At 32.5% G+C, this 13,773-nt stretch overlaps 2 protein-coding genes across 4 annotated transcripts; both read right to left on the minus strand.

Annotated features, from left to right (window-relative positions):
- On the minus strand, positions 1-892 carry LOC109340908 (protein TIC 20-II, chloroplastic). Its single transcript, XM_019578680.1, has 2 exons — positions 147-892; positions 1-115 (listed from the first exon to the last, which is right to left on the minus strand). Exon 1 carries the CDS (start codon positions 813-815, stop codon positions 156-158), a length of 660 nt encoding a protein of 219 aa, XP_019434225.1. The 5' UTR covers positions 816-892; the 3' UTR covers positions 1-115; positions 147-155.
- A 6,180-nt stretch (positions 893-7,072) lies between these two features.
- On the minus strand, positions 7,073-13,409 carry LOC109340925 (biotin carboxyl carrier protein of acetyl-CoA carboxylase, chloroplastic-like). 3 transcript variants are annotated; one of them, XM_019578694.1, is made up of 7 exons: positions 13,124-13,406; positions 11,601-11,639; positions 11,308-11,480; positions 10,894-11,212; positions 10,717-10,788; positions 7,442-7,507; positions 7,073-7,343 (listed from the first exon to the last, which is right to left on the minus strand). In XM_019578694.1, the coding sequence occupies exons 1-7, from the start codon at positions 13,265-13,267 to the stop codon at positions 7,320-7,322; spliced, it is 837 nt and encodes a 278-aa protein (XP_019434239.1). In that variant the 5' UTR covers positions 13,268-13,406; the 3' UTR covers positions 7,073-7,319. The 3 variants fall into 3 exon arrangements, with proteins under 3 accessions (XP_019434239.1, XP_019434238.1, XP_019434237.1); XM_019578693.1 differs by having other exon boundaries at positions 11,586-11,639; XM_019578692.1 differs by having other exon boundaries at positions 11,308-11,639; positions 13,124-13,409.
- Between the last annotated feature and the right edge of the window lie 364 nt (positions 13,410-13,773).

Raw genomic sequence — 13,773 nt, forward strand, 5'->3', positions numbered from 1 at the left:
TAAAAAACAAACAACTAATGAATTTATGCCATTTGAGCTATATCATAATTTTCACCCCATGTACCATCACCATTACACAACAAAATTTCCATAAACACTACAACCTCATTTCATTAAACCATAAACAAAAAACAAACAGAGAAATTGATCTAAGTTCAGATTTGCCTTGAAGCAGCATCAGCAACAAAAGGCAAATAAGGAGTACGACCCAAAACACAAGACCCAGCACTATAAACAAAGCACAAAACAGCAAAAAGAAAGATAAAGTTATGAGACCAAACCATAACCTTAAACCCTAACCCAACCCTACCAGGCGAAAAGATCCTCTGCATAAGAACAGGTAGCACGAGCAACACATCGAGCGTAACCGCTTGCATAGCATTGAACCTAACATAACGGTTAACGTTAGGGTTCCGTACAAGTCCCAAATAGAGAGCGAAGAATGCGACAAAAGAAGCATAGGGTATGGATCTATAGAGGGACAAAAAGGGAATTATAGGTTCGAAGAGGAGGGATAGGTTGGGGTATTGTGATAAGAGGAAGCGGCTGTATTGGAGGGAGTTGAAGAATGGGAGGCAGTAGGCGGCGATGGAGATTAGGCGGTGGGTGGCGGGCGGAGATGAGGAGGAATGGTTTTTGGACATGCGGGTTAAAACGGCGGCGTTTCTAGGGGTGGTGGTGGTTGTTAGTGGGATTGGGAGAGGTGAGAAAATGGGTGTGGGTGTGAGGGATAGGGGAGTGGTGGAGGAGGGTTTGGGGTGGAAGAAGGTGGGTGTGGGGCGGAAGGAGTGGCGTAGGAGAGGAATTGAGGCCATTGATTTTGAATAGGGATTTTGTTTGGGAATCAAGTGGATACACTATTTGCTCGCTCAGGTTCCTTTGTAGATTTTACTACCTTAGGTGACACATTATCAATTTAGGGAACACGTTTGGTAATTTGTACTAAGAAATTTTCAGGTGGGTTGATATTCCTATTTACCAAAGTACAAACGATCTATTGTTGATGGATAAGGTGCAAATGAGCATTGCTCACCTACTTTAATTTGATTGTGATTGAATTGAATAAAGTCGGTTTTATTAGATTTAGAGTTAAGTTTAAGTTCAAAAACTAGACTTAGTTGTTATTTATTACTCGATAAGGGACAAACATAACTCGAGGCGACTTGTGTTATGGTCACAAATTACTTATGTTTATATCTACATATTCAATTATGTTAATAGATTAATGACATTTCTTTAGCCTAAAATAAATATTAATTTTATTATAATGACTCATTTATTCATATAATTGATATTCGCGTTTTCAATTTTTTGTGCTAGTTATATAGGATACTCTTGTACACATCTATTAGTTAATTATATATAAAAAAAATATTCATTCCATTATTGCTCTTGGACACGTGCCATTTCCACTACACACATGTTTCACTTTCTTCTCATTCTCTTCATTTCATTTTTCTCCCCATTCGTTTTTTAACCCTTCATTCACATTCGTTTCATTCTCTTTATTTTTTTATTGTTTAGATTAATGTACTAAATCTTTCCTACTATTGCAGTTTTTTCCTTGTTTATGTTGTTGTTTAACAAACCCATTTTTATGGTTTTTTACTACTTTTTTATGTTTATTAATTAAAAAAGTTCATTATTTATAAACAAATATTTATACAAAATGAACCAATTGGATTTTGTTTATAATTATTTTGCTTTGAACAGTCAATTTGATACAACCATTTATCTCCATGTGACGTATGGAGCTTTGTAGGGTTTTTTTCTAACTTTGTTGTCCAAAAACGTTGGGTATCAGCAGGTCAGAATACACCTAGAATGGGGTTGAATAGATGTCGTGGATCACTTGTTCCATTTTTCCTATATTTGCGCAAAACTAAAACATACTGCATATAATCGATTATATTTGGACTTTAATCAATTAAATAGTGCTCGGATATAATCGATTATGCTTGTGGATAATCGATTATCCTAACACTCGTGCAACTTGATTCTTTGGTTTCTTGCAAAGCATGTTACCAGTTACCAAAACTTTACACAGTTAATTGATTAATGAGATTATAGAAAAAATAGTAAACAAATTATAGCATGCAACTCATATTAGCACAATTAATCAACAAAGTAAATACGAGAAGTAAAGAGATTAGGGATTACAAAGAGGTGCACAAGGAATTTTATCTTGGTTCATTTGTGGTCCACTGCAAACTACATCCAGACCTCTCCTTCTGATCTCGGGAGATTTTTCTTCAACTATTGCAATTGTGAGTTTTACAAACACACTTCAAATTAAAAAATCAGAAAAACTAAGTCGATCCTTACTTAGCCCCTATGAGCTTGACAACCTAGGTTTGACCTAACTAAATCACCTACTACGATCTCTTATCCTTTCGTGAGTGGCCCTAGCCTCGGTATCGCTCGAACTAAGACCTCTTAGCCTCTGTGAAGATTACAAAGATCTCTCTCGGAGTGAAACTATTCACAAAGAGATCAACTTCCTTATTCAAATAGATTGTATTGATTTGACTTGAGTACTTAATACTCGGATTCAACAGTTGAAAACTCAATCTAAAACATAAAGCAGAAAATCCACAAGAACCTAATTCTAAGTGAAATTAATGCATTAGGTTTTCTAAAAATGATTCACTCTCTTTTTAGAAAAAGATTTTCTTCACAAATCTCTCAAAGAAATCAAGAACTACATGCAAGAATTTGATACATAGAAAACAAGAGACTAGATGCAATGATATTAATCTCTAAACCTAAATCAGAATGCTTTCACTCCCTAGGTTTCCTAAATGCACTTTCTCACTACAATACAAGCTATGAAAATGTATGCTCTCTAATAATTTTTGAAATATGCAAGTTATGCCACATTGGCAAGAATTACTGAATTTATAGTAATCCTACTGATACTGATATTAATCGATTATCCTTCCATTTAATTGATTAAAGGACTGTTAAAAATTAGTTTTCAGTTATGTCTTAATCGATTAACGTGCTAACAGTATCAGATCAGTTAGTAACTGAATTCTGGATAATCGATTATACTAACTACTTAATTGATTATATTGAGTTAAAAATGTTTTTCTTTTATGTAAGGAATGTATGGTAAACTACCTATATGATATGTATATGCTTTACATAGATTTTCAAAATATATTAACTTTGCATGAAACTATGTATGTGTATGCATGAACCTATTTATCATAAGATATCTTAGGAGACTTTCCACCTAGGTTAACCTAACCTAGACTCAAACTAAAGTAATCATTTTAAGACTTCTAATTACAAGTAAATATAAAAAAGTCATAAATCTATAGATGCAACATGTGAGTCTTCAGTTCGTTGTTTGTTGTATGATCTTCAAGTTTTCTTGCATATGTGTTTGCTTCATCAAAACTTTGATTAGACTTAAATGTGGATGTCTTGACTCTTTGCACTTTCAAAAACATTGATATCGCCCCATGCAAATGCATGGGTAACCTCTATTGCCAAATCAGTTAAGGACAAGTATTAGCACCTCATGCAAAAGTTTGGCTCTAAAACCTCTCTATCTCTTAATGTGCATTCTCACACATGAGATGAAAAGCTACATTTACCATTTGTTTTAATTGACATAATAACTCATTATTGTATAATAAAATACCAAGAAAGAAGACTCTAGAAATCACTCTTCAGAACCTATGTTTTCTTTATAACTTCACCAATTCACTCTTAATATGACCCACGTTTTTTATAACTCCATTATCGTTGACATGGTAATGTCATTTGTGGGTATATGTCTGATCATATATTCATCTAGAAATTCATGTTATGTTCTATTAATTTTGTGGATGCATTGAGAATTGTTTATAATGATTTGAATAACTATTATTCTTTGTTTTTATGTTTATGATAGAGTTGGATTTATTTATTTTCTGTTGGTTTACAACATATCACTATTTTAGTCTAACTAATATTTATGTTTTCTCATGTAAGATATAATAGTATATGTTTAATATATGTGTTTTAATTAAATATATTTCACTAAAATTCAGAGTATCTAATAAATTTTTTATCTTTGATCTTTGCAAAACTGTAAGAGGATAAGTTGTGAAATCATGAAGTACTAAAATTTATTTCCTTCAAAATCATTTACAGTGAAGATACTCATAGCATATTAATGTTCAAAGATATGATGAAGAAATAATTTGATATTAATTTTTAAAAACGTATAAGAAATAAATGAATAGTCCTTCAAAATCATATGTGGTGTAAGATACTCTTACCAGATTAATTTTCAAAGATATAATAAGGAAATAAATTTGTATTAATTTTTAAAAATGTATAAGGAAATTAAATGAATAATCTGTAACAGTATTTGATAATTACAACAATTATTTGATAATTATAACAATTAGTTGATTCCTTTTTATTAAATGAGATTTGATTAATTTTAAACTAATTTGAAGTAATGACATATCACATTAAATATGATTTCATTCTCTTTTATTACTCTTCAATTTTGTTCCATACCTCTTCATCTCTCCCTTTCCTACTATTATTGTTTTAGTTATATGCAAATGAGATATGAGATAAATGACTATTTATTACTAAAATTTCAAGTCATTTATCATTAAAGTAATGTACTTCTTTGTTATAACTTAATTATAAAGTTCCTATTTCAATGTCATTTATTCCTAAAATTTTATTCTTATATATTAAAATTTTATTTTAAAATTATCATAGTAAAGAATTTAACCTGTATTTATTTTGAAAAAAAAAATTAAGTAATTAATTACAATGTGCTCTTTCATATACTTTAAAAAAAGGAAATAATAAATTAATTATATTAACGACTAATAAGAAATAATATCCTAAAAAAAGAAATTACAAACAAGTTACATTAAGAAATAACCAGAAGTAATAATATCATAAAATTTAACATCTTAATTAATTAGTATTTTGTTATAAAATAATTTTTACATTTTAATTAATTATTTACATCTCTAATACCTTTTACTTTACCGATGTTACAGTTCTGAGAGGGGAGAAATTAAAACATTTATTGTTTTAATTTTCATTTCAAATTAAAATCATTATTGATTTAAAGTATCATTGTTTAAATTGTCACTCAAGACTTTTCGATTTACATGGTTGATTAAACATTCAATTAATTGTTGTAAGGTAACAGAATTTTTCCATATACTTTTCTACATAATACATAACCTTGTAGGAAAGTATCATGAGTCGAAAGTCAATTACTTTTGTTGAATTATTATTGTGATTGTATTTGTATAAAATGTTCTTACATCCTTGGTAACAATTTCTTAGTTATCAATTAATTATATATTAATATGATAATGTGAACTAAATGCGTAATATTGAAAATATTTTAAGCACATACATGATTGTGCTGACTTCATTATAAATTTATGTTTAACTAATGAATACATGTTTATTTTATATCAGATTGGTAGTGAACTTATGGATTTTATAATTGTGATTGATAATACAAAAAGGTGCAAAACTATTTTGTGCATGATAGATATATAGATTTCAAGTAGAGTTTGAATGATTTAAACATAAAACACATAATGAAATTAGTTTACAATTTTTGTGTTTCTACATATTTTTATTTTATTTTATGAATTATTACATGATATGATTAATATATATATATATATATATATATATATATATATATATTTACGTGCTTCTAAACATGCATTAAAATTTACTTGTCTCATGTGAATGCATGAGTAACATGTGCGTTCTAAACCATGTGAATGCATGGGTAACATGCACATTCTAGACCATGTTAATGTACGAGTAACATCTATATTATTAACCATGTGCGTTCTTAACCATGTGAATGTACGGATAACATGTGTGTTCTTAACTATATGAATCACGAGTAACATATTTGTTCTCAATCATGCAAATGCACGAGTAGCGTGTGTTCTGAACTATACGAATATACGGGTGATATGTGTGTTCTTAACCATGCGGCAAAAAAATATGCCCCGTGCAAATGCATATATAACATTTTTTGATACTACCAAGGGTTTTTTCTCACCTTTTAGGGTAAGGAACTAAACTCTTTCGAAGTTCGTGATTGCCCCTCCCAACAAGTATCACTCATAGGAATCGAAACATTGACCTTTTTGTCATCCTGTGGATATAACATAGCCTTACACCACTAGATCAACATCCTATTGACATACATACATACAATTTGATATGTCAAATTATATATTCACAATAACAACATTAAGAAAACTTTATCTAAAATGAGATTGCATTATATTTATTCGGGGATAAGACTGAGTTCAAGTTCAAAAGTTAGTTAAGTCGATATTCGAATAGGGTTAGCCTTCGTCTAGAACCAAGTTTGAGTTCAAAATTTTTTGATCAATATTTAAGATCAAATAAGAGACAAATCTAACCCAACTCAAGTCTATCCTTAATGTTCCTCATGGACCACCTAGTTATCCTCTTAACAAACTAGTCATAATTTTTTAAAATTAAAATTTAGATTGGTAAATTAGAGTGTTAACATACACTTTGGAAGATTAAACATGTTGCCCTATGAACCCAAATTTTGGACCCAAACCTTTTATAAAATTCTTTAAATTCCCTTTCTCTAAAACTATCTTAACTTTTTTATTTCCAATTTTCGATTTTAGTTTATGTACCCTCAAACATTATTGTGTTGGAATACAATTTATACACATTCTAAGATACTACAGTCGAAATTTGTTTTTTTCTTTTCACTGGGACATTAAAAAGACTCCAATTATACATCAGAGTGTAATATTTTCATTCTGATATAGTGGCAATTTTGAAAGCAAAACTTAAATTCGATTGTAAAATATAAACGACCCGCTCATCAGAAGCAGTTATCTCCATTTCAATTGGAGTCCGTGAACAGTAGTGGAACCCTATTAATCTTTCTTTCATGGGTTTTTTCCATTTTTCATATGATGCCATGTTTACAAAACCAGTACAATAATCGCACCAATTGTTTTGTTTACTTTATATCAGTAGATAAATACCTCGTTGGTAATCACATTGGCTCAAAATGAAAAATGAAACAAACAAACTAATTTATTAGAACATAGCTCAATCATGTTAAAGTGAATAAAATAAAACAAAACAAGCGTAAAGTATCACATGAAAGAAACAAAATGAATAAACCCATTATAAATTAGGAAAAATCTTCTCAACTGTACCATCTCAATTCAGAACAAAATCTTTCTAGACTTCCTACAAGGAAACTTGCAGATCCCTCCATATATTCTTTCTCCAACAACTCGAATTTTCGAAAAGCTCTACGGTTCGATCACAAATAAGGGCTGCAAGGAAGCAAAAAGAAATCACCATCCCTTTAGCGATGAACAAAAAGTTAAATTTACTTGAGTTATTTGTGAAGATAGCCTAGATATATACTTACAGTGTCGACGCTTACAGGCTTGCCATCTTCGGCAAGAATATCGACTATAGTTCCAGATTGATCAGCCTGTATAACAGAAGTTAAGTACAGAAATTTATAGTTGAAGGCAGAAAGTAAAATCCACTGGATCATCAAGATAATAATAAATGCAACATAACCCTGCACAATTCTGATTTACTTCGAATCTGCATCTCAGTTACTAAAGTCAAGCTTAAGTTTATAGTATGTAACTTTTTGTAAATGAAAGGATTATTGTATGTTAATGTTAACCTGCATCTCAATAAGCTTTTTTGCACTTGTTTTCATCTCCATGCAAAACAGTACCGTGAAGATATGTCCAAATGATTTTAGCACTATTCAACGTGATATGAACTTGTTGAACACAAGTTGTTTCCTCCTTAAGTAGGAATTAAGAATATAACCATTAGCAGGATAAGCCTTTGCTATTCGGTCGGGTAAACTTCATTGTTACAGATTTCATACCCATGTATGTGAAGAACCAGGGTGCAATCAAGTACAAATACCTTAACAAAAATTAGACATGTGTAAAGAAACATGTGAAAATGCAGGGTACTTTAAAACCAAAGAAGCTACTCTTTGTCGTCCTTTATACATGTCATCATAAGTTGTTTTATACAAACCAAGGAAATCATTGAATTTTTTTGTTTTTTAACAACATTGTTATTGTCTTTCCTATTATACCCTTCTCAATTCTTCTCCCCACCGTACTCCACTATTACTTTTTCTCCCTCCACAATGACGAGGGCGAGAGTATAATTGATAAAAAAGTAATTAAATTTAACTTCATCTTTGAGAATGACAGTTAAATGGGAATATTTTTTTCTGAAAAAACGACACTTATATATAAATACTATAAAAAAAAGAAAGGAGCATTTAGATGAGATATGAAAGACTACTGCAGGAAGGGAACTCATAAGAGAGGAGGAATAAATACTATAAAAAAAGAAAACAAAAAGTACAAAGATGCCCTACAATAGCTCAACCCACATGCTCCCTCTTCTCTCCTTTATGTGTCTCGTTCAACTTTGCCTAACATTTTTTGGAATATTTTATTTTGATGTCACAATTTTTCAGAATGTTATTCACAGGACTAAAGTCAATATATTGAATATAGTAAATTGAAAACCCTACAATGACTTATAAAGTGCAACCTTTAATCCTAAAATCTTGGGAAAACAAAGTGAGCAGCGTACTATGGATGGTAGGAGTATCAGAAAGCAACTTGCAGTTAGCTTTTAAAGGCACTTACAAACCAGAAATGCTGCTTCAAAGCATTTCCCAAATTTAGCAATGACAGTGCTAAACGCTGAAGTAGTTCAAAAAGGACAGGAATCTTAGGGTGTAGCTAATATATAGTTATGCTTCCGAGCTCCATTACACCTGAGACCAATTGATTTACTTAGGTCAAGAAATTCAGAATGCTTCATTAGGGATCACCACCAATGATAAGGCTAATACCAAGCCAATGATTGAAAACGTGTATAAAAGGGGAAAGAGGAAAGTTTGGATAGAATAACAAACTTTCTTTTTCTACCATTGGGTAGTTAGAAACAGTTAGGAAGTTAGCTGCTATTAATAGCATAGCAGTTAGGATGGGAAGTTAGTTTTTGGCATAACCAATCTGATTGTGGAATCAGTGGTGGGAAGGGGATCCAGGGATACTTGTGTTCTTCTTCTAACCTTATAATTCTTCTTCTCTCTCAATTCAATAAAATCATAGAGCCCTTCCAAGAATTTCATTGATTCTGGCTTAGGAACTTACTCTTTCACTCTCAATTTTTACTAGAATAAATACCAGTGTCTATCAACCAACAACAATCAAGCCTTTAAATTCACTAGGTGGGTCTGAATGATGTCATCTGACACTACCAAAGATCCCAATTTTCAGTATAACCACACCATTTACAGCAAGGTCTACCAGGATGACCAACTTATCATAATAATCATACTGGATGTTTCGAGTCAGTTTTTGTTATGTGTGATGTACTGATATGTTACAGTTTTATAGGACGACCAAGTGCACAAGATTCTAACTAAGTGGGGTATAGAGATTGTAGACGTATGTAATTTTACCCTCACAAACAAAGCAAATCATTTAGAGCAAAGTCTACCAGGATGACCAACTTATGATAATAATCATAGTGGATGTTTCGAGTCAGATTTTGTTATGTGACATGTTACAGTTTTATAGGATGACCAAACTAGCTTTGTGATGGACTTCATATCACGACTTCACTCTGATGCTCTTCACATGGTTTCTGTGAGGTTTTCTTTGTTAGACAAACAAAAGAACGTGAAAGTGATAGGAACTTAAAAACCCAGAATTGAACAGGAAAATTGGACTTAGCTACTTATGACACGAAATCCCTCTTTAAACTAGAAAATAGAAGGAAAAAGAGCAATTACCACTCAGAAATAGTGAAGAAAACAGTCACCTAAAACAATAACAGAGAAAACTAGGAAGAGGAACATAGGAATGGGCACTGGAGTTGGTGAGTCTATCAGAACATTTTTTATGCTTCCCTGCCTTGTTTTCATTTTCATTAGCTTTTTATGTAAGTAAACTCCCCTTCTTTGTATCTATTCTTAACTTCTAACGATATTCTTTATTCTATCCAATCATCTTTCATTGAGTTGACTTTCCCTAATTCCCCACCTTACAAGTTCCTAGTAGTGTAGTAGTCATCATGCAGTCCATGCTAGATGATATATTTGGTAAACTAACATGATTTTGCAGCTGGATGTTTTTATTTTCTGACATGCTTGAAGAGGAAGATGGGGAAGGGAATTCAGGAACAATCTATTCTATATTGTAACATCTTTGATTTTCCATTTTGATTGGCTCAATTAACTTAATAAGGATGTAAAATGCATTGCATCATTGCTAATAACTTCTTTTTAATATTCCCTATCATCCACTGCTAACGGATACATGAGAAATTTAGGAAGATTTCCTTAAAAGGTTCTTCCCAACTCAAGTCGGGTTAGTTAGTGTCCAATACGATTTTCAGATACCGAGGGCCTAGACAAAAAAGGAGCAGAATATCCTATAATCCTAGTTGCTTTTAATAAAACCAACCTCATTCTGTGGTATAATGTCTAGACCACCAAATTAACATTGAGAATGCAAAGAGAAGTGATGGGAGGCAGTAGATGCATGAGAAATAGGTGCATATTATAAAAGGCATGGCATGTAGAATCCAAAATTCCAATCAACAGTTAAAATAAAAAATATATATCATCTTCAAACTTACTTCTATTTCATTCATCAATTTCATTGCCTCGATGATGCATAAGACCTGCCCCTTCTTTACTTTGTCTCCAACCTAAAGAACCCATGACCCATCACATAAGGTGGGAACAAAAGGCGGCAAAAAATCATTATACAATTACAAATGATAAATATAAATTATATAGAAGATAAGACCTACCTTCACAAATGCAGGTTCACCAGGTGCTGGACATTTGTAGAATGTCCCTGCCATAGGGCTTTTAAGGGGTGGGTGTGATGATTTTGATGACTTGACGGCAGGAGGAGAACTTGATGATGGTGCACGGGCAGGAGGAGCAGGGGTATGTGTTGAAGTAGAAGATGGTGCGACTGGTGGTGACACAACTGAAGGGGGCGAATATACTATGGCAGGTTGAGGGGGAGACTGTAGATGAGGTATAGCCTCCTTTTTCCTGATTGTTACTTCAATGTCAAGCTGCTTCAAGTGCAACTCTACAATATCTCTTGAATCAACAAGCCTGCAGATAATTGAGCAGGAATGTTTGCTCCAACCACTTGAGGAAAAGCTTATTACTAAATACTAATACAAAGAAGTAAAATTGAGGTTGCTTACTTTACAAGACTTGCGACTTGACTAATAAACTGAGAGATTGATTCTTCAGTTGCCAAGACTCCAGAAGATAGTTCAGTTGATGGTTTGGGGTCCTTTGTACCCAGTGTTTCTACCTTTGACTCTGATTTGGTTATGCTAGGAGCCGCAGCATTCGAGGAACCATCAAGCCCAGCCTTCAAGAGAAAAGATGAGCCCAAAAGCATGTCCAAGAAAGAACATATATTTGAAAACATAGACTCAAAGAAAGACTGTGGAAAGAGGTTTTGCAATTGATTTACCTCATTTAACTGAGCCTTAACCCTGGGGCAAAATACTTGATTAGGCACCGACCCCTACACAAACACATTGATAAAGGAGTATCAAACATAGGTGACAACCCCTAAAGGTATGAAGCATGAACATTTCAAAATAGTCATTGCGCCCATGTCCATGTGAATACACCATGGACACTTTCGGGCACTCCCAATTGTATTCTACAATTATTTACTTATATCTTTTGAATTTTTATATCAGTTTTTATACAAATGGAAATATCAGAATAATTTGATGAGTGCTAGCATTTTATTACGTTTATAAAGCCTCATGGTAACTTTTAAAACACCATTCTTTATTTTAGTTTGCGTACTTAATGTTAATTTTATATATCGCACAATGAGTATATCATGCCCGATAATTTCAATAATTTTATAGTTTGTCATATATCCATTTCTACCTCATAAAAGTGATTCTTAGCATACAATGCACAAACCGCCCTAATCAATCTTCAACTGAATAAACCACTTATTTACATATCGTTAGCCATAACTAAAGTCATGCTTCTAAGCATGTTATGCAATGCAATTAACTATTTATCTTACTGAGTTAACCACTGTTTATCTCACATCACTAGGAGGTAGCAATACTCCATAAGGGCATCTTAGAATCCTCCTAAAACATACAGTAATATAAGGTTTTACTTGTTTTAGGATATATGGAAGACAAAGCATGAGTTTCAATTTCCAACGATTGTGTAAGAGAAAATGCTAGGCACATAAAAAGTCTTGGAGAGTAATAAAAAATAGGCAATGAATTTATTGTGGATTTTGCTATAAAAGTAATGTCCTTATATGTGAATACCAATTTGATCTCTCAAAAGGTAAAAAACAGTACCCATCACAAATGTGAGTTAAAATAGTCCAACTAAAGTTTCCCAAAATTTAGTCATAAAAAATATAAAAAATGACTAATTTGACTCGCATTTAATATTTTTTACGACCATTTTGGGGTTTTCAACTTTTCAGGGATCAAATTGGTGAACGCAGAACGTCCGAGGACCAAAATAAACCTTTACCCTTTATTTACCCTACTGGAGCACATTTGTTTCTACAATTTGTGTCACTCTATGTGTCATCAAATGTGATTGGCCACTAGAATATTTAATAATTAAATTTTTAGTTGATGACACATGGAGATAAATTGTGAGACAAGATATGTGCTACCATACCCTACTACCCTTCTAGTATTAAGATATCCATGGGAAGAGAAAACACTCAATTCAATCCTGACATATATGTCCTTCTGTGACCAATTAAATCTTGAAAACTTCAAAATCCTCACATATCGATAACAAAATACTTCCATTGACAACACTATAATTTTTAAGCAATCAAGGGTTCTTATTCAGTAATTTGAACCTGGACATTCACACTTACTTACCGGGGTATCTTTTTTTACACTACCAAGGGTATCCGTCATGATAGACATAAAATGTGACTAAAGAAGAATTAAAAAGTAAGCGAGGAGAGAGAGAGAGAGAGAGAGAGAGAGAGAGAAGTACCTGTGTGAAAAATCGGATGAGGTTGGGTTTAGGAGAGAGGCGAAAAGAAAGGTTGGAGTTGGAGTAACGAGAGATGCGCAAATTAGTGGTGGCTTTGGTTGGGATAGGGGAAGGTGTTGAAGCCAAAGAAGATGTTGATGCCATTTTTCTCTGATAACTCAAACGCCACTACACTGCACTTTCCGGAAAGACAGAGAGAGAGAATGGATTGTAGGATGTGTTGCTTTGATTTCGATGGAACCAATGAGAGAGAGTGATGACTGACCGAGGAACATAGGGCAGATTATATGTAATTGCTTATGGCCGTAGAGCATTCCCCTTTCTACCCATCACGTGCCGTACCCCCATTTTTTTATTGAGTAAATTATAGTGTAAATTTTGAAATTACATAAATTACTCATTTTTATTTAAATTTATACAAGTTACATAAATTATGAGAGATAAATATAATTTTAAATAAAAAATGGTGATGAATTGTCGCGCCCTGATTTTTGGTTGCACGAATTTATTAGAGTCGTAATTACATTTTATAGTATAAATGTTGAAATGTTTTTAAGTCCAATCACATTGGACTTTGGATTTTTTGATATACAAGTTCGGGAATCGATTACAACATAGAGAAGATATTAACACCCTATCCGTCCATCTTA

Source organism: Lupinus angustifolius, unplaced genomic scaffold, assembly GCF_001865875.1.
Source record: "Lupinus angustifolius cultivar Tanjil unplaced genomic scaffold, LupAngTanjil_v1.0 Scaffold_287, whole genome shotgun sequence".
NCBI classification, from domain to species: domain Eukaryota; kingdom Viridiplantae; phylum Streptophyta; class Magnoliopsida; order Fabales; family Fabaceae; genus Lupinus; species Lupinus angustifolius.

Coding starts and splice junctions, on each gene's coding strand:
- LOC109340908 (XM_019578680.1), bottom strand. CDS start 815: ATGGCCTCAATTCCTCTCCTACGCCACTCCTTCCGCCCCACACCCACC.
- LOC109340925 (XM_019578692.1), bottom strand. CDS start 13,267: ATGGCATCAACATCTTCTTTGGCTTCAACACCTTCCCCTATCCCAACC. Junction 10,789..10,893: donor GTGAACCTGCATTTGTGAAG/GTAGGTCTTATC, acceptor TGGGTTCTTTAG/GTTGGAGACAAAGTAAAGAA. Junction 7,344..7,441: donor AGCCTGTAAGCGTCGACACT/GTAAGTATATAT, acceptor GCTTCCTTGCAG/CCCTTATTTGTGATCGAACC.